Source organism: Ictalurus furcatus, chromosome 10, assembly GCF_023375685.1.
Source record: "Ictalurus furcatus strain D&B chromosome 10, Billie_1.0, whole genome shotgun sequence".
Taxonomy (NCBI): Eukaryota; Metazoa; Chordata; class Actinopteri; order Siluriformes; family Ictaluridae; genus Ictalurus; species Ictalurus furcatus.
Window position 1 is genome coordinate 14,684,201 of NC_071264.1, and position 21,985 is coordinate 14,706,185.

General features: G+C 39.4%; 1 protein-coding gene across 7 annotated transcripts in view; it reads left to right on the forward strand.

Moving 5' to 3' along the window:
- The first annotated feature begins 4,869 nt into the window (after window positions 1-4,869).
- Window positions 4,870-21,985, forward strand: part of pip5k1ca (phosphatidylinositol-4-phosphate 5-kinase, type I, gamma a) — a 40,318-nt gene continuing 23,202 nt past the window's right edge. For 6 of the 7 annotated variants that reach the window (XR_008386903.1, XM_053634484.1, XM_053634486.1 and 3 more), the window contains exons 1-6: window positions 4,870-5,222; window positions 16,229-16,257; window positions 16,402-16,488; window positions 16,642-16,772; window positions 17,821-17,938; window positions 20,745-20,897. Coding sequence is in view for 6 of the 7 variants with exons in the window: in XM_053634484.1 (XP_053490459.1) it covers window positions 5,102-5,222; window positions 16,229-16,257; window positions 16,402-16,488; window positions 16,642-16,772; window positions 17,821-17,938; window positions 20,745-20,897 (639 nt within the window). In the remaining variant the exon portion in view is untranslated. The remainder of the gene's footprint in view (window positions 5,223-16,228; window positions 16,258-16,401; window positions 16,489-16,641; window positions 16,773-17,820; window positions 17,939-20,744; window positions 20,898-21,985) is intronic. The other variant, XM_053634485.1, reaches the window with a different exon arrangement.

The window sequence follows — 21,985 nt, forward strand, 5'->3', positions numbered from 1 at the left end:
TATACCAGAATTTTGAATGATTGTTTTGTCTGGTTTCTGTAAGAATCATAGATAGCATTTAAGCACAGAATTCAAACCATATATTTGGTGACATCTTATTTACAAATTAAATTTTAAAAAACTATTTTGCTTTGCTATATTTAAAAAAAAAAACAAAAAACAAACAGAATACTGACTTCCTGTTAACCCAAATGTATGCGTTTAATTCTAAGTGCTATAGTAATTCATCTTCCACACTGCAGGTAAGCAGATGTTGAGGCTGCAAATGGGTTAATGAATTCATTTAAACTGCTTTAACAGAAAATAGGAAATATCAAATCATTCATGTTAAAGAGTAAATTACATGGAAAGTTTCCAAGGCCTCTATGCAATAGGGATGCATTTGTGTGTGTTATGTGTGTGTCACTGTCTGCACTCATGATGAGCGACCCATAGAGAACACTGTTAACCAAGCCAAATATTTTAAAGATATAGTAATATATAATAATATTTAGGACCTGTTAGGAAATTAGTGCTACTGATTACTATTACTGCAAGCAAAAATAATTAAAGGTGCAGCTCCTAAGTGTTGTAGAACGTGTAGTAATCACATCATGTCAAGCATACCTTTAAAACAGTGATTCACAATATTGCCATGCATCAGAAGGCTATCAGATTTACAATCTGCTCCTTTAACACATTTAAATTCATAAAAAGGTCTGCCATTTTGAGCTTGTAAACCTTTTAGGCTGTCTTGATTTCATATGAACGATTTTATGTGGGGTGCAGCAGGTAACATTGCTGCCTCATAGCTCCAGGATCCTCGGGTTACTTTCTGTAGTTCCGGTGTGGATTTTCTCCGAGTTGTGCAGTGGAGTTATTTTAGAGCTCCAATTCCTCTCTAACATCCATTCAATTTGTAACAAGCTCGACGAAGTCAAAATCCTTGCAAGCACAAAAAAGGACTTTTCACTGACTTCAGTCAACTGAGTTACTGCTTCATAGAGACATGGCTGAGCGACACATTTCCAGATGCTATAGTGGAATTACCAGGATTTCAACTATACAAAGTGGATCAAGCCCATGATTTTGGCAATAAGAAAAAGGAGGAGGTGTGTGTTTCACTATTAATCAAGGCTGGTGCAAAGATATATCTGTCATATAAAAAATATGCTCCATCAGTATGGAGGTAATGTTTCTAAAATGCAATCCTTTTTCCTCACCCCATGATTTTACATCTGTTATACTAGTTGATTTATATTCAACTGGTCATTGGAGCTGAATACTGTTCCAGCATACTTCAAGACATCGGCCATTGCCCCAGTTCCAAAAAAAAACAACCCAAACATAACTGGCCTTAATGATTACAGACCAGTAGTCCTCACCTGAGTTTTCATGAAGACCTTTGAATGACTGGTGATTGGATTTCTCAGTACTCAGAATCTTCTGGCTCCACTGCAATTTGCCTACAGAAGCAACAGATCTGTAGATGATGAAGATAAAATTTGGCTTCACTTTGTATTGACTTTCCAAACACATATGCTAGGATTCTCTTTGTAGATTTCTGCTCGGCCTTCAATACCATTGTCCCTGAGTTCTTACAAGAGAAACTCATCACTTTCCAAGTACCTGGCTCTATCTGTATGTACTTCATTTCTGACAGGAAGCAATTTGTGAGAATCAGTCAGAGCATTTCTTTTTTTGTAATTAACACTTTTATTGACTCACAAGTTAACACAAATAGACAAACAACATATATAATGAATCAAACTATTTTAACATAAATCCTCACTATAACCCCTCCCCCTACCAACCTCCCACCCCACCCTGGTCCCCCCACGAACACCCCTGTGGTCAATAGAATATAAACTCACATATCCAAAAATAAATAAATAAATATACACACAATTAAAAAAAAAAAAAAAAAAAAGGAAAATACAATAATCAAGTATAATCATAGACTAAACTCTAAATTATACTTTCCACTGCCCCTCCTCGAGAGTCCCCCAAAAACGCCAAATAACTGCTCCATTTCTTCCTGAAGGAATTCCCAACTCCAATCCTTCTGCTCGACCCCTCCTCAAAGGCAGCCACCCTCCCCATCTCCATACAACACTCTGGAAACGAGGGCGCTCCATCTGATTTCCATCCCCTTAAAATAACCTGTCTACCAATCATCACACTGGTCAAAACCCAATCTTTTTTGTACCTATCCTCCAATTTTGTGACCTCCCCATCTCCCAAAATACAGAGTCTAGGGCAGAACGAGATCTGAGTGTTCAACACCTCACATACAAAGCTCTGCACCTTCCACCAAAATTCTTGGATCTTACGACACCCCCAAAAAACATGGGTAGTGTCTCCATCTTCTGAATGGCATGGCCAGCAGGTGGGTGTGTCTTTAAGACCGAGCCTATACAATTTAGAGGGGGTCCAATAGAACCGATGCAAAATCTTAAATTGTATAAGGCGCACCCTTGCGTCTCTAGATGCAGTTTTTATATTTTTTAAAATCCTAGCCCACTCTCCCTCCCCCAATTCCAAATTTAAATCTTTCTCCCATAATCTCTTGAGAGTGGTCGAGACTCCGTCCCCTAGACTCTGAATCAGTAAGGAGTAATACACTGATGCTTCATGCCCTCTTCCAAAAGCAGAAATCACCTCTCCCAGAGTATCTGCTGCTTTAGGGGGGGTGCGTGCTACTCCCAAAAATAGTACAGAGCAAGTGGCATAGTTGAAGATACCTAAAAAACTGAGATCTGGGGATTCCAAAATGTTGAACCAATTTTTCAAAAGATATCATCACACCACTCTCATAAAGATCACAGAGTGTATTAACCCCCCTCGTGATCCACTCTGACCAACAAAAAGGGGACTTATTAATAAGTCAGAGCATTTCTAAACCCTGATCACTCAGCACTTGAGCACCACAAGGTTGTGTCCTCTCATCCCTCTTATATTCGCTCTACACAAATGACTGTGTTTCCAGTGATGCATCTGTGAAGTTGACCAGTGGTGATGAGTCAAAATACCACCAGGAGGTTGAACATCTAGCTGCCTGGTGTAGCCGGAACAGCCTTGAGCTCAACGCTCTTAAAACCACAGAGATGCACATGACCTTCCAGAAACGCACATCTTCACCCACTCATCCTTAATAACTCATCAGTGAGCACTGTTGCTTCATTCAGGTTTCTGGGAACTATGATAACATGGAATCTCAAATAGGAGATGCATAGATCATCCATCAACATGAAAGCTCAGAAAAGGATTTATTTCTTACAATAGTTGCTAAAGTTCCATCTACCCCAGGCTATACTGGTGCAATACTATACTGCCATTGTAGAGAGCATCCTTATGTCTGTCATCACTATCTGGTTTGCTGCAGAGAAATGAGGAAGCTTCAACGCATATCAAGCTTGCTGAGAAAATCATCAGCTGCAGTCTGTCATCACTGGAAGACCTGTACATCGCCAGGACAAAGAGGCGAGCAGGAACAATCATTAGTGACTCCCATCCTGCTAAGTACCTATTCCAAAAACTACCATCAGTAAAGCAGTTCCGCTCCCTGATAACAAAACTGCATGTCGCATCAAAACAACTTCTTTCCTGGTAATTCCTGTTATTAAAACAGACTGACTAGGGAGTCACTACAATTCTGACCTGCCAGTAACAAGCAATCTTGCACTAAATGTTTTTACAAATTTAATTGTATTCCTGGTTCCTTCACTACATACTTTTATATTATTATTATTATTATTATTATTATTATTATTATTAGTAGTAGTAGTAGTAGTAGTAGTAGTAGTTTTGTTATATTATTATTTTAGATATTATTAATAAATAGTACTGTTTATTACTATATATTAAATGTGTTATTTATTAATATTGTCAGATACATATATATCATTGCTATTATTTATTATATAACACAATTGTTCCACTCCATTTATTGCACCCTAAACTGCATCCGGCTGCTATTTCTACCTCCACTGTTATGTAAATTACAACTGAGCCTATCATTTCTGTTTAAGGTGTAATACTTGTATATTGGGTGCAATATTTGTATATTAGGATGGTCGCTGGGCTGTCTGTGATGTGTGTGTTGAATGTATCGTGTTGTGACCAAACACCAAGAAAGAATCCTAATAGCCTACATGTAGGCTAAATGTATATGGTGAATAAAACAATTCTGATTGAATACAGTAGAATACCTGCAGCAGGGTATATCACCTGACAGCTGTAGCTCTGACACAAAAGATGATATTCATAAATTAGCGCTTTGTTCTTTACAGGAAAATAACATTGACTATTTTAGTTAAGGAATTTTTCTATTCACAGAAGGTTTTTCATGAGTAGTAGTTGGAAGCATCGCCACTTGTAGCTCTAGTAATGTTCTGTGAGCTGTTTGCTTGAGAAGGTCCCAGGAGACCTGCTTCAGTTTCTGTCCCCTCTTATACTCTAATTTTACATTTTTATTTTTACAATGTCCATTATGTGTTTCATAATGTCTCATGATATTAAATTCCTTAATTACTGCAACAGTCTCTTGACATACGAGGAACACGGATTTGCTATGTTCATTAAAATAAAAAAGTATTCTTGTTTCCAGCTCTTTTGAAATCGCTTTGCGTTTTTGTAATTAGCCATGACTTGATATCATACTGTACATGAATTGGCACGTGTAGTCATTCGCCAGCATTTTAGCTCTGTTAAGGAGAAATTGCAGTCATATATTCTTATTATCATACATTCTCAGTGAAGCGGGCGGCATTTGGCCCCTGGGGCTGGACCTTGAAACCCGCGCGTGTGTGTGTGTGTGTGTGTGTGTGTGTGTGCGCGCGCGCGCGCATTTATAATATGTGACCGATAGAGAGCACTGTTCCACAAGCATCAGCCGAGGGTTCTGTGTTTGCTTTACGCTGCTCGCTACAGGGGAGTCTGATGTAGGGGAAAAGAAAACCCTGAAGCCACTACATGGCAGTGCATGTGAGAGGAGCAGGTCGCGCGGTCACATCCACCTCAGTTCACTATGCGCTCGCGCTGCTGAGAGCTACTGGCCGGTAGACTGCAGGACAGCGGGACAGAGGCACGAGCACGCGCGCTTTCAGCTTTCAGACCCGGAATGGAGGCGGCTGCCGACGGGGCGAGCAGCCTGGCTGAGGCCGAGGATGGCAGCCCGTTATCCGACGACGAACCGGAGTCTGGGATCTGTGACAGCCCAACGATGGATACAGGTGATCCGGGTACATATCCAAATAGTTTATAAACACATAATCTCATTTAATAAACAATGAAATATTGGAGCATAACCGTCCCAAATCCCAAATTCAGCAGCTCTATCAGAGCGTAACGTTACACCTGACAGCGATGCGAGGCTTTGGATGGATAGTGATGCTAGCTATCTCAGATTACTTGGGTGTTTAGCTAGCTAGGGGTGAGCTAACTAATTTATCTGCTCAGGTGGTTTGTTTATTTAAATGTTGTAATGTTTGGCTTTTCAGACAAAGTAAATATTTAATGTAATTCAATAAACAATCATCTGTATGGACCAAAATAATGACAGCTGGTTAGCCTGTAGCTAGTTACAGTAGCTAGCGCTAAATGACAGAAAGCTACCAGCTATCACTAGGCAAAGCCACACTGGAGGCTGTTTACCAGCTGTCCCAGTGCAGGACTGAGGTCTGCTTCTGTCATTAAATTGCTCAGTAATTTTGTCTTGCAGGTGTGGCTCAAAGTAGGTTTGTTGCTTATCATAGTGATAGATAGTAATGAGTGAGTTTGAGCTATAAAAGTAGGACATACTGGTTAGTTGTCCTTACTCTTGTAAGTGATGGACATTGTAATGAATGTGTCTTCAGTTGATTTACTGTAATTACCCAGGTGTATATATATATATATATATATATATATATATATATATATATATATATATATATATATATATATACATATATGTATATAAATATGTGTGTGTATATATATATATATATATATGTGTGTGTGTGTGTGTATGTATGTGTATATGTATATATAATACACACACACACGAATGCATTTGAGTACAGTGATTTTAGTTAAATCTGGACATATTAAATTGCCACACGTGCTAAATCCATTCTGGTTTAAATGAGCTGAATTAATATTTTTATTAGTATGATATTTGAAACAAAAAGTGCCACCTTAACACAACATTAAGAAATGGAGTTGAAATATCAGAATATATCATATCATCCATTGTTTCCCACATAACATACTTACACGCAGTCGCAGAGAGGAAGTGAAGAAATTTACTTAACTAGATCAAGTACTCCTCTGTGGTAGGAATGAACAAGATTTTTAAAAGGCCTACTTAATTTTCAGTACACAAGACAAAGCATTTCTGTCAATAGCTATTTACTTGAGTTATTGATAGAGCCAAGCCTGGCATGTAGCCTACAACTTAGACTCCCTTTTATGTTTGACAGAAAACGAGACTCACTCGGGATCTGCCTGGTGCTTAAATCAGAGGTTCTCAAATGGGGTGTGTGAGATTGATTTATATATTTATATATATTTTGTTCCAGTGGTGAAAATCACAACCTACTGTTATCAAAGTTTTTTATATTTGTTTTTATTTAAATCTCGGAAAAAAAAGCAGGTCTATAAGTAATGTCACTTGGGCCTGCCTAAAATACAGGCGTAATAGTTATATAATTCCATAAATATTGTGCCGAGGGGGTTCATGAAATGTATTTTACTGTAAAATTGAAGGATTCCCCAGCACGGTGGCATAGTGGTTAGCACGTTTGCCTCATACCTCTGGGTTTGGGGTTCAATTCTCGCCTCCGCCCTGTGTGCACAGAGTTTGCATGTTCTCCCTGTGGTTTCCTCCAATTTCCAAATTGTCCGTAGTGTGTGTGTGCGATTGTGCCCTGTGATGAGTTGGCACCCCGTCCTGGGTGTCCCCCACCTTGTCCCCTGCCTTCCCTGAGATAGGTTCCAGGCTCCCCTGGAAAGCGGTATAGAAAATGGATGGCTGCTTTATGAGATAGAAAGTGTACCAACATCATCTTCCTCTTATCCATGTGACTCAAAAATTGAGATTAAACATCATGTGAAAGTTTGAGAAATTGCTGCTTAATTTGTTGTTTCATGCTATGATCATTAAGTGCAGAAAGAAACATTTAAATCCAAGAAAACCTTCCTGTCTTGCTTTAAGTGGCTCCTCCACTGTTGTCTGTAAGTCAAGCATCTTATAATCCCCATCTGCTGTCATTTCCAGACTCTCTTCTTTTCACCACGTGATCTGCACTGAGAGCTTTACTCATGCAGTGAGAGGATTGCAGGCCATGTCTGGCTTTGTCCTAACACTTTGGCCATTTTGGCCATCTCAAATGATCATGCAGCCAATGTTTTCATGTTAGGACATCTCGAGTATAGATCATGTTTCTCTCTCATCCTGCTGTTTAAGCTTCATAGTGTTGAGGTGTTATTTCATGGCTAATTATGCATTATGCTATTTCCTCAACTACTCAGGCAACTCCTGATAATCTGATACCGCCAAATAAGAGGTGCTGTTAATTATTTCTAGACGAATGTTAGAAGGAGTTGCAGTTAGCCAAGTGTTTGGGGATTTTTCATGCCATGTCTGTCTCTATAATTGTACCAAAATGTATTTAAAACCAAGCTATCAGAATAAAAAACATATCCATTAGTTAATTAATTAGTTAGTTAGTTGTTGGCAAGGTTGATAATGTTCTGAAAGTTTGACTACATTCAGCTTCCAGCTTAGCCTCTTCAGCATCACAGTTAGAGTATATTTGAACTAGTGCTAGCATGTGTTGTCGAACAGATGCTCATTTCAGATTGTGTTTGTCTTTGAACAATATGGCAACTTGTAAATGGTTATCATTACACAGGCTGGATGACGGCTAATGTAATCTACAAATAGCTACGCTGATTGCCCTGAGCAATTAGTGTAGGTTGAATTAAATGATAAAGGCACTTTGTGAAAATTGATGCGCATAAATGTTTACTTGCATATGCATGTCATTGGCAGTTTATTAGGAAAATGCATGGCATGGATTCCTCAAGGTGTTGGAAACATTCCTTTGAGAATCCGGTCCATGTCGATGTGATCACATCACATAACTGCTGCTGATTTGTCAGCTGTACATTCCTGCTGTGAAACTTCTGTTGTACCACCTCCCCATAGGTACTCGTGTGTAGAACCCATATAAAGTACTCTTTCTCCTTTAAGGGTGCTTTAAGAGTGCTAGACACTCTCTCAAAACACAAGTGTCTATTCACAGAGGAGGACAGCTTTCCATGGGTTTATTAGATTATTTCTGTGTACCACTTTTGTACTTTGCTTCTTATTACTTTGTAATACTGTACATGGTTCCTGCACTTAAAGAAATATGAGTATTTGATAAAATTAGGCAGGACTGCTTGCTTCACCGTTTTTAATAATCACTTATAAAGGATTATTTAGCATGCAATTCAGGGATTCAGGGAGTGGATTACTACAATTTAAGTACATTAAACTTTCTTGTATTGAGTCTTCGTTGAGATTTACAGTTGAAATTCCTCATTTTTAAGCACATTATAGAAAGAGTGTGATCACACCAGCTTATAGTCACTTGGGAAGTTATCCTCACTGTTAAATATAGAAGGGTGTGAGTCTGTACTTCTCCTCTTGTCAGGTTCAGTCAGTCAGGGTGTTTATTTTAGCATAAACACCTTTATATTTGTCTTAAACGACAATGCTGTTGAATCCCTATGAAAGTTTCGAGGACAGAGGACTTTGTCTTTTCTCCGTAACTTGATAAGCTGCATACTTCTGTCTAACATCAAGAAGGAGTGAAAAAAGAGAGGCTGGTGAGGGACCTACTGTTTAAAAGCATGATATGTCATTTGTTATTAAATTAAAAAAAAAAAGTAATTGTTGGTAAATTGCTGTGATGTGAAAGGAGTAAAACACTTCCAGATGTGCTGTTGAAAATATGTGGAAAATGATCAACTTCAGGGCACTGATTATTTTCTGATAACATCACACCCAAGAGGTTTATTCCTTCATAATACACGTTTATAGTGAATGTCTGCTTGTAAAGCTGATGTATGACTCTTGTCTTGACTTAAGTTGTGTTTCAGTCTGCAGCTTTTTCATTTTCTTTTACATGTCATGTATTCCTCTAAATGAGCTATGAACATCACATTGTGTCAAAACAACTCAATTAGAGTGTTTTAATTTTGTGTGCAGGCTGCTTTCAGTTAGACACAGCAGTCAGATTTACATGAACTGAGGTGTAACTATGAACCAGTATAAGTGGACTGATAACTGATTTTTAAGACTCGATCAGTGGCATGTGAGCCAAATAACCAGCTTTAAAGTACAAGTAAAGTTCCTTGAAACACGCAGCTTTATTCGATGTGTTGACATAATTTCCACTGAAACAGGAAGTTAGGGTGTGACATATCGAGTGGCTCCTCCCCTTTTTAAAATAGCCAATAGCGTTTAGCCTACCGCACAGCCCGGCTAAGCCGCTATAACGTTGGAGTTGGGACACTTCAGAAATAAGAGTTTGATTAGACAGAAAATCTGATGAGAAGCTGAAGTGCAGAATGATGTCATCAAAATTGTTGATCCGTATCGGTGGTAGAGAGAGACTGTAAATTTTGAATGCATAAATCTTCTAAAGTTTGTCATTGTTTTGGCGCAATAGCTTATAGATAACCTTAAGGCTAACAAATTCATACTAAAAGCCACAAAACTTCAATTTTGATTTGATGGGGAATTTAAGTACACAGATTAGTTACATGGTTGTTATAAATTAAGTTTATTATTAAGGATTAAAGCCGCTCTTGTACAAAGACCAAAATCTAGCCTGGTAGGGAGTTCCTGTTCAGGTGTGACCACCCCATTCTTGGATGCATTTATGGGTCAATATTACCTTATATTTCCAAGTACTGCCTTCTTGTGAGGGCTTTTCTGTTTGCTTATACACACTGAGAAAATGTAGATTGTACTCAGGCAAGTGGTCACACTGGTTCAATCAGAATCACTTACCAGGGTCACGACTTTCCTCTCCAGATCGGCTCTCGTCCAAATGCGTAGTCAAGGAACAAGGCATTTAAAACCCATTTGAGTCGCCTAATTTTGTTGCCAGCTTTGTCAGGGGTTGGTCCCTCTTGTCACTGTGATAGACAGTTAGTACAAACCTTGGTTTTGTGTACATCAATAGCATAAATCAGCTCCTACAGTTATTTAGGTGATGTGAAAACTAGATGTTTTAGATTTATTTAGATAAATAGCTCGTGGCAGACAAATCAATTTCTTTTTTGTCCCAGGAGAGGTCTAACTGTCAGTTTGCCAGCATTTTTATTTCTTTATTTTCCGCTCTGACTTCACATGGATGGAGAGTTAGGGGTATAACTTTACACTTCAGTCACAGTTCAATTCAATTCACAATACTGGTTTCACGAGTCACGTTTTAATACATTTCTCAGATTATTTTGAACAAAATTTTGATGAAGAAAAATTATGTAAACACATTTATTTCTGTATAATAAACTATGCAGAACAGTGTGCATACTGTGTAAAACAAAATAGATAAAAATTGCTATGAACAGAGGTTTAATATTAGGTTAACTGTATCTTTAAAAAAAAAAAAAAAATTTCCCCCAATTTTGACTGAGAAAACAGAGTCACAGACCTGGGGGAAATGGCCAAGCAAAACATAATGAGCTCCATAGCAGTGCCTGAGGCATCATTTCAACTGTAAATAGAGTTTCAAAGTCAGCTAATATGCCCAAGTAAACATTCTTCAAAATTCTCCTTTTGTTTTACACTAAAAACAGTAAACAGGTTTGTAACAACTTGAGGGTGAGTAAATTATTTTGTGTAAGTAATTTTGTCTGGCTAGCTGACAGTCATGTCATTTTACACAGACATTATGACAATAATGAAAAGACAATACTGAAAAGATAATCACATGATATTAATTTTTTCTTTGGGACAGCAAAAAAAGCATAAGCTGACAGGAACAGGAAAAAAGTTAGCAGTATATACATAGTGGAAGTTTTGTTATTCATATTTGGTCTGCTCTACTGTTTGACAAATATTATTCAGTATAAGGATCTGAGGGACTTTGACAAGGGCCAAATTGTGATGGCTAGACGACTGAGTCGCATCAGGTCTTGTGGGGTGTTCCCAGTATGCAGTGGTCCAAGGAAGGACAATCAGTGAACTGCCAGCAGGGTCATGGGTGCGCAAGGCTCACTGATGCGCGTGGGGAGCGAAGGCTAACCCATCCAGTCTGATCTCACAGAGAGCACAAATTGTAGCACAAAGTGCTGAAAAAGTTCATGCTGGCTAGGATAGAAAGGTGACAGAACACAGTGCATCGCAGCTTGCTGCGTATGAGGCTATGTAGCCACAGACCGGTCAGAGTGCCCATGCTGGCCCCTGACCACCACCGAAAGCACCTACAATGGGCCAGTGAGCATCAGAATACCTTGGTTGCAGACCAAGTACCACCCCTTCATGGCAACGATATTCCCTAATAGCAGTGGCCTTTTTCAGCAGGATAATGTTCCCTGCCACACTGCAAAAATAGCTCAGAAATGGTTTGAGGAACATGACAAAGGGTTCAGGGTGTTGACTTGGACTCGAAAATCCCCAGATCTCAATCCTTGTGCTGGACAAAGTCTGATCCATGGAGGCCCCACTTCGCAACTTACAGGACTTAAAGGATCTGCTGCTAAGGGCTGTTTTGGCAGCACAAGGGGGACCTACACAGTATTAGGCAGGTGGGTTTAATGTTCTGGCTGATCGCTGTATACATGATGAAATCGTAAATCTGTTTTTCTCCTTTACAATGTTATTTTTTAAAAGAAAAAATAAACATTTAATTTTTAGAACATTAAAAATAATAATTTTGTAGAAATCCTTGAACAGGCATGATGCAACACTACTGTCTTGTTTGCAGCAAACCCAAATATCATATGATACATATTGTGTATTAAAGAAATCCCTTCAAGAACAGTGATATGATATTTTTGTCATATCTCTCACCCCTAACTGCAGCTGTTATTTCTGGGATTCTAGTCTTCAGCGTTCAGATGCACCATGGAGCCTCTTTTGGCCATGCCTTTAGATAGAGAGGCCTCTTTTGCTGCATCATCCCACACATCCCTCTTTGTTTTGCCCTATGCTTGCTCTTTGTGTGCGCCTATGTGCTGAATTGCGATGCAGCAAATGCTCTATTTAGAGTGTGGAAGGAAGCAAGTGTCTGTCGAGTCCACAAGCACGTGCAGACTCAGAAAAAGGCCAGTTGACCTCAATCAGGGAACCATGGAAACGGGGTGAATGGGAGTTTGTGCAGGCTCATCTGGGTGTTCGGCTCCATGCGACTAGGCTCAGACCCCCAGGGAAGCTGTTTGTCATCCTCACAGACACTTTTTGGTCATTCCAGATCACAGATCATGGGAAATTTTATGGTCACTGATCACAAACAGCAGATTAATGAATGAAAAGTTGAAATGCTATAGAGATGAATGTGTAATAATGTTGCTGAATTTCGATGGATTTCAGGATTTAAGCGATTTGCCAAGCCCCAAACTCGTATTTTCACTCTCTAATGGTGTTTGAAGAATGATATCAATGAAGAAGCCTGTTACAGGAATGAGTCGGAGTTTTGTGAGTGGATGTTTTCATGTGCCCTGGGCTGTGCATGTTTAATGCTTTAAGAAGTGCCTACAACATAATGTAACATAGAACTGATTGAGGACAAACAAGTTTAAAGTGTCACTGCACCCAGATATATCATCTTATATGATATAAATCTTCTTGGCTGCCTGATTCTGAATAAATAGTCTTTAGACCATATATTGTCTTTAGATCAAATCTGTTAAAATGGGACAGATTCCAGTTTTTCTGCATAAAACTGATTCAGACAATGCTACATTCTCTAAGCTTAGTTTGTGATGTCACAATGCTGCATGCACTCGTTGGACAATAATCAGAGACTGGGTGGTGGCCTCAAATTAAGTCCTCAAATGAAATGAAATCAAGTGCTACAGGGAGACAGGAAGGACAGCTGATCGTCCTTGCAGTGGAAAATTACATGCAACCATGTGTCCCCCCAGACGTGATGGAGAACTTGACATCTCACAGCAAGAACTGACCAATCTGGTGGAGTCCATGAGGATGAGATGCACTGTAGTACTTAAAAGGAACCTCGACTATGAAGACTTGTAGGCCTTAACACGCAGTAATTGCCCTCTCCTACTAAAATACGTTTTTAGAAACACATGAAATATGTTAATTACTTTAAAAATCCTTAATATTTAATACATATTTGAACCTACGGAGGCCACCATTACATGACATGCGTAGTGCACTCTGAGTCGATGAGGTAAAAAGGTTGTACTTGAGCACTCAAAAGAATTAGCTACTAGCCCTCACTGCAGGAAAAGAATGCCACACTGTGCTGCTTTTGGCTGTAATTTTCTACTTTTTGTGTGCTGTGATTCAGGGGATATCTGTAAATATAACCATCTTGTTAGTGCATTTTTTCTGTATATTCTCATAATGTAAAGCTCCTGTAAAATTAGCGTAAAACACTTAGCCATGGCATACCCAAAGTAAAATTAAAGCTGTTCTTGAACCATTTAGAGGACAGGTATGGTTTTGGTCTCTTCTGAAAGGTGGACTATTTGTTACTATATTTTTATATAATTGGATTGTTTGGACCTTTGCCAGTGTAACAAGACTGTTTTTGTCATGATGTTATTGATCAGTGGATTACTATGAGGCTTCATATGAGGTGAGTTGCCTCCGTTTCGTAAGTGTGTGTTTGTATATCGGTGGTCTGACAGAGACATTGATCGTAGCTGCTGTTGTGATTGTATTTCAAAACAGTTTATATCAATCGAATCACAAGAAGCTTTCCAAAGAAATGTCTACCGTCGTACACACAAAAGCTGTGTAAATAGCACAGATTTGCTCATAACGTGGTGACAGCCCGCTGGCCGTCTGAATTTTAACAGGATAAAGTATACGATGGAGAGATAACTGATAATCTCTAAAATGATTGATATTAGAATACGTTTCATCATAAACCGATAGTTTAATCCATATGCTTACCTTGAACAACAGATGCTCTCGGTTGGCATAGACATGCAGTTGCCACCATGGATTTTGCCCCACTCTCGCCTCCTCACCTCTCTGATCATCTTCATTTTGATGTACATTTCAAGTAATGTCTTCTATATTAGCCTCCTCGCTTATGTTATGCTCAGATTCAAATTGAAAAGGCTGAAGACATGTTTATATCTCTGTAGGGTTGCTGGAGAATCAAGACCATTGCAACCATTTGACGTCACTACCCAGAATGCACTGCGACGTGAACAGCAATGGTGACCTACGAGTGCAAGGATTTTTATTATTTAAAAAAAACCTGACATCTAGAGTGTTTTTGTATAGCAGATTTATATAGCGGATGTCAGCGTTAATCTAATAAGTCATACAAGTCTTTATAGTCGGGATTCCCTTTAAAGCAGCTGGAGGCCACACCAGATACTCACTGTTACTTTTGATATTGACCCCCGCTTTGTTCAGGGATTCATTATTTCATTTCTGTTCGTCAAATGTCGGTGAAACTTGTTCAGTTGTGTGATGTTTTTCGGGCATGAACAGCCAGATGCACGACTGTGCGTGCTTCCCGGTTCTCAGTGACACTTTGTTTACTTTTGACACGCGTGTTCTGTTATGGTTTATGTCCTGTCTCATGTGACAGTGGCAGAATACTTTGCCTACACCATGGATGCAGCAGGAAAGTGTAGGCAACTTCACATCAGGAAAACCAAGATAACCATGGCAGTATTTAACCCCATCACATTTCCTCAATGGGTTACCATGGAGCACCCAGATCCGTATGATGGATTTTCAGTTTACCGGCAATTTTTTCTGTTAAAAAAAACCCAGCTATATTTTGCTAGCCTGGAGGACTCCAAACCTGACACGACAAGTGGCTGGAGTTCATGTTGTCCCAGCTCACCGGCACAGCCCGCCAGTGTTACCAATGTTTTTGTTTCTCGCTCTTGAAGTTAATAAGACAAAAAACGCGTCTTATCATGTCACCAAAACCGCAAACTCCTCTGTCGTGAAGACTTGTTTAAAAAGTTATCTCTGACTATTAAAAAGTGCTGAAAGTGGAGACTCCTCCCATAATCTTCATTAATCATCAACGATTATAAGTGTTTGTTAAATAAGTTTTTTAATCGGTTTATTATTCGGTTTAGATTATGTGACACAGCCGCCAGGCAAGTCCCTATGCATTAGCTGTTATTACAGATACGATCAATTCGTGGTAGAATGAGAGTACTAATAAAAACATGAGTGCACTGTGGTATAAATGTTCATTTATTGAATTGTTATAGCATGACAGCTAGCTACTAATTTTGTGGTTGTTGTGGTATATTCTGACCGACTTGGCTACTGTTAAATAAATTACTGAGAATGTGAAGGAGCGAATTGTGACTCTGATACTAAAATCCTGCTTGTGTTTAGTCATGACAAATACAAACCTGTTTACTAGAAGTTAACTAGCTGGCTAACCATTCAGGATGGCAGAGGATATGCCGAATTTTGAATTTGTGTTATGTTTATTCATAGATCCTGGCATTCTTTATGATAGTAAAATGCACAGATGTTCTTAGGCCATTTTAAATATGTTTTGGCATTAAATGAAATAATGTATTGTTCCTCAAAGATTAATTTTATGGATGGATTAAAATGACAAGGGAAGAGAAGGTTTGGCAGAGTAACTCCTCCATTGCAGTGGGCTTTTACTGGAACTGTTAACAGAATGGGAGAGAACAGGAAAACTATATGAAGGGAGTACAGATCTCTATGAATCATCTGTAAATGGAGACAGAACTGTAATCACTTTATGGTTTCATGTCCATTTACTGATGATACATTAGTTGAGACTTTGTGGTGTGAAGTGTAACCTTTCCCAGTACCTGGTTAATTTCAGTGGCAGGTTCTGTCTGGATCAGCTTAGAGACAGAAGATACACAGGAGGCGAGAGCCAACCGCTTCTCCTAACATGGTCATGTGATCAGCGATGAGATGGTGCAAGAAGAGAGGAAGGAATAAAGCATGATTTCACCTCTCTGTAGCATCTGATGCCTCCTGGCTGACGCCTGGCCTGCATTAAGAGGGAAAGTAAATTAATTAGTGTCTTTTCTTTCTCTTGCACAGATGCTGTCAAAAAGGCTTTCATCACAGAGGTATGAATTAACTGGCTTGTCTATTTGCAGTAAATCATAATCCCAGCAGATAACTGCCCACTTCTATTGCATTAGTGTCATTAAAAGGACACCATGTGGTCAAAAAGCAGTGCTAATATGTTCTCCCATGTGTCTCCCTGTTAGATGGCATCATCTTCAGGCCAGCCAGGCCTCGGGAAAAAGATTGGACACAGAGGAGTGGATGCTTCTGGAGAGACGACGTACAAGAAGGTGCTTCTTTTATTTTATCTGTAATATTAAAACACAAGTGTTACTACGACAACAAATTTTGAGAACTAAAATGAAAATGTCACCTACTTTAAGTGACCAGTGATGACGTCATTGGTCTTGGCTCATCAGCACCTCTGACTCTTTCTTCCACAGACCACATCATCAGCACTAAAAGGAGCCATCCAGCTCGGCATCGGCTACACGGTGGGCAATCTGAGCTCCAAGCCTGAGCGGGACGTCCTCATGCAGGACTTCTATGTAGTGGAGAGCATCTTCTTCCCTAGGTTAGTATTCATTTTCACTCCTGAGACACAGAGACACTTTATTTTTTTATTTTATTATTTTTATTATTTATTTATTTATTTATTTATTTATTTAAATAAATCCCAGACCCATGTCCTACTGTGGATTATAACTTATTTTTCATTACAGAATGAGGTTCATTTGTTACTCATTTGTTCAGCATGCTACTATATAGTAAGGGGTGAAGCAGGGTACCTCCCAAATCCTTCAGAAGCCCTAAATTCCCACAAAAGAGAGAGGAAATGGAAAGAAAAATAAGGGCAGAAAAGATAAAGAAACCTCTAAGAATGGCAACTACACAAACTACACAATCTTTTTTCCATCCCATCTACTGAAATGTAAGAGAATAAACTGAATTAATGACAGGCGGACACACAGACACACAAACAGACACATGCACAGACAGACAGACGCAGACACAGACAGACAGAGACACAGACACAGAGGCACAGACACTGACAGTCATGAAAAGATGGGACAGACAGACATACAGTGACAAAGACAGACATAGGCAGACAAATGGACACAGAGAGAGACAGACAGAGACAGTCATGTCACAGAGACATGAAGAGAGAGACATGTAGAAAGACTGACAGAGACACAGACAGACAGTCATAGATAGAGAGAGAGAGACAGACACAGAAACCGTAATATGAGCCATTGATTTTTTTTTACTTCTGCAGAGAAAAGGAAAAGGAGAAAGTAAAAATGAAGCACGACATTAATTCACCTGCAATGCCAGTCCCCTCCACCTACTTTCAGAGGGGACTGTATGTAATATTATTACTAATTAACAAGCAGCCGAATACAGATGATTTTAGAAAATATCAAATGGGCTGGGTTAACTTTATCGCTTTTGGTCAGCAGGTTTAAAAACATGAGGGTTTATTGCTACTGTGTAACTTAGTCATTTATTTAAGCTAATCCATGCGGTATTGTCCCTATTGTTGGTTCATTGAAGTGGTTTTCGATAGATGCTTCTGCTAAATATGATAAATGTATTTGTATTTATATTTATTTGTATTTCAGTGAAGGGAGCAACCTGACACCTGCCCACCACTTTCCAGACTTCCGCTTCAAGACGTATGCTCCTGTGGCTTTCCGTTACTTCAGGGAGCTGTTTGGAATTCGTCCCGATGACTATCTGGTAAGAGCTGAGAGGTGTGTTTAACCTGATAACGCTGTACAGCAGGAACACCTCAGCCTGCCAATAAATGAATAAAGCTGTAAAATGTTGTTCGAGTGTTTGGGTCTCTGTGGTTCATGTCAGTTGCTTTTTTTTCCCTCCATGTTTGTGTTTCTTATTATCATTATTTCCTGTTACACCACAGAAAGTTTCACCACATCAACGATTATACACTTTGTTAACTAACAATATGTTTTTCTTATCCACTTATTATTAGTTTTAGATTGTTATGGAGCGGCCATTGTACAACTCCCTGTGAATGTGCTGTTGCTATAGAAACGATAACGCATTAAATGAGCGCTTTATATTTAAGCAACATTGCATGAGCAAAAATGCAGTTACTGAATATTGGCACAGTTGTGATTGAGATGTAGGCATGAGCACGCAGGGCAAGTGTCAAAGGTAATCACAGCCATGCCGATATTCAGTATAACCACACGACTGTAAGTGTGATATTGCTTTTATACAACAGTTCTACAAACAAGAAATTAAAATTGAGTAACTAACACTTCAGACACAATAAGTCCAAATGTTTTCTGTTTGTTTGTTTGTTTTGTTCCATTAGCGAAAATAGATCCCAAAGAAGACACAATGACTTTATAGCATGTTGGCTAGCTCGCTCACGTTGATTTGTACATTCCTGTTAAAGGTGCTTCCAGTGAAATTGGTGTCCCTTCTTCCTTTTCACCTTCATCTGACAAGCTTTCATATTTTAAGTCAAAAGTTATAATTATGAAAAATGTATCATTTGCCATGTCTGCTGATGATGACACGAACACTACTGCAGTAGCCATTAAGAATTAGGAGGTGGAATTTTATGTGGTGAACACCGATGAGTGGAGTGATACACACAGTGAAACATCCCAGTGCGGTTATAATAAATATCAGCACACTTGGAATGCTGCTCGACCAATCGAATTAGTGGACTGGAACTAACTGTTGTATGAATATTGTATGTGTATATATGAACCTGTGATTTCAATTAGAAACTGCTGTCAGAGCTGCTGTTTTGGCTGCTGTTTTATCAACACTTTCATCAGAATCGAGAATTCAACACCGCACTGTGATGTAAACAGATGTAGCATAGCAGTATGTAGGAATCGTACATACATCACATACATTATACATATTTGTTTGTGCCATTTCTCATTAGAGGTTGAGAAAAGCTGAACAGACCATGCCCATCCGCAACTACAGTGTGCCCACAAGAGACAAATATAAAACAGCAGCATCAGCTTGGTACTAGGTTTTGCATTTCTGTTGGCTCTGTTAATATTTCGTGGTTTGCCTACGTGTTTTTGTCAGTTTTGGGAATCGTGTGTGTGTGTGTGTGTGTATGTGTGTGTGTATGTGTGTGTGTGTGTGTTTTGGAACCAGTATGGTGTTTATTTGCATATTTGCACTTACATCCACAGACATTGCTTTTGCAGCTTTGTCCATGCAGCGACGTGTGTGCGTGTGCGCGTGTGCGTGTGTGTGCTCGCGTGCATGTGTGTGTGTGCACATAATGAGTGTATGTGTGTCTAATGGGTGTGTATGTGTTTGAAATGTGTCTGTTTAGTGTGAAGTGTGTGCATGTAATGGGTGTGTGTGTGTTTATGTGTGTGTGTTTACATGTGTTCACGTGTGTCTGTGTCCTGGCCAGAGCTATATCTCCCTGCAGATCTCGCCTGGTGTCCCACTGAAGGAAAGCAGGGTTGAGCCTGATCAGTACCTGGATGGGAGACCACCTGTTGAAAACTAAAGTTGCTGCAGGAAGTTTTATTAGTGAGGCCAGAAGGGGAGCTCACCATGTGGTCTTTGTGGGGCCTAATGCCCCATTATAGAGACTGGGACACTATTCTGTAAAAACATCTTTTGGATGAGACGGTAAACTGAGTCCTGACTCTCTGTGGTCATTAAAAACCCCAGGACACTTCTCGTAAAGAGTAGGGGTATAACCCCGGTGTCCTGGTGAAATTCTCCCATTGCCCCTTATCTATTATGGCCCCCTAATAATCTCCATCTCTGAATTGGCTACATCACTCTCCTCTCCAACAACAGCTGGTGTGTGGTGGGCGTTCTGACGCACTATGGATGCCGTTGCATCATCTAGGTGGATGCTACACACTAGTGGTGGTTGAGAAGATCCCCCCTCCTCCCCCCGCCCAATACAATATAAAGCGCTTTGAGTGTCTAGAAAAGCGCAATATAAAGCTGTTATTATTATTATTATTATTATTATTATGTGTGCAAAATATGTGTGTAATATGTTTGAGAAGTGCATGTGTGTGAGAAATGTGTGTGTACGTGCTTGAGTGTGTGTATATGTTTGCGGGTGTGTGCGTGAAGTGTATGTGTGTTTGAAATGTGACCCTGTGTGTGTGTGTGTGTGTGTGTGTGTGTGTGTGTGTGTGTGTGTGTGTGTGTGTTTATTTGTGGAGTTTGGATGGCTTGCTCTGGGTGAATCGTTTCTCCCACTCAGTGACTCATTTGAAGACCATGTGCCAGACGGCACGCTGAGAATTTCTGATTCATTTTCTCTCATTTTTTTCCTTCCTTATCTTTTATCAAGGCGTGTAAGCTGACACTGAATTTGCCCACTTCTTTCATCTCTGTTCATGAGCTTATTGTCTGTTATTATGTATACTGTTAAAACTAAAACTAGTCATTTTTTCTCACCAAACAAAATGTCATTGCCCTTAGGATATTTATTCATGCATTTGTTACATAATTTTGTCTATATGTATTTCAAACCAGTGGTTCTGGTTTTGTTTATCCTCTGCAGTACTCTTTGTGTAACGAGCCTCTGATCGAGTTGTCGAACCCAGGAGCCAGCGGTTCTGTGTTCTATGTTACCAAGGATGACGAGTTCATCATCAAGACCGTCATGCACAAGGAGGCTGAGTTCCTTCAGAAGCTTCTGCCTGGATATTACATGGTGAGCTTCCTGAACATCCAGCGTTGTAGCGTTGTCATTTTTTCCCTTCAGGGTACTCTTTGATATTGCACATTTCTGGAGGTGGAGGTTACTATGGTGCAGCGACATTGTTAGGGCATCTCAGTCATTTCGCTTCAAAATGTCATCGGGCAGGCTACTCAGTGAAAATGAGCTGTTTTGCTCATTTTAAAACGTAAACATCTTTGTTAATGGACATCTTAAAAGCTCAGTAACGATTTTACTAACATTTATTATTCAGTGCTCACAGTAAAGCTGGTCCTGTTGTTGTTTTGTGTTGTTTCTCATTCCAAAAGAGTGCTATTATATTCAGAATGTTTTCTTGCCTATTTTTACCACTTGTTTTTTTCCTTGAGGCGGTACGTGTAACCATTAGCTGAATAATAACCATTAACATACAAATGGCAGTTTTATTTTAGCTCTTCACGTGTTTCTGCATTTAAGCAGTTAGCAGGCATTCACATGCCAGGAGCACTGCTTATGAGGGTGGATGGGAAGCCGGATGAATTGATGGCTGTGGCTCAGCTCAGCTCTCTTGAGGACACAATCTGCTGGCTGATGATAAAGTAAAACCAATGCTGGTCCCTTTATAGACCACATGACTCTGCTTGAATTAGTCACGATTCTGGCAACAAGTACTCACCACACATTTTTTCTGCTTTTCAGCCCGTAACACACTTGATTCAACACAGCTGAGTATTAGGACTTGAGTGATGTGAAATGTTTTATCACCAATAAAGTTTCAAAAGAAAAGTTTTGATACTGGTCAAATTTTATGATCCAGAATTAAACAAATGCCAGCAGTGTTTTGACATGATTGACAAAATGACAATGTCAATTAAACACAATACAAAACAAAATCAATTTGTGCTGCACAAGAATCATATTCAAATCACCATTTATTTCTCAATGCAATTTAAAACAAGAACAGCGTTGCTTCTGCAGCGCTTGCACTTGGGCAGCTATTGTATTAAACAGGGTACCACTCTTGTCTCTTGTTAGATGTGACAGCTGAGCTTAAACATTGTACCACATGACCACACACACACACACACACACACACACACACA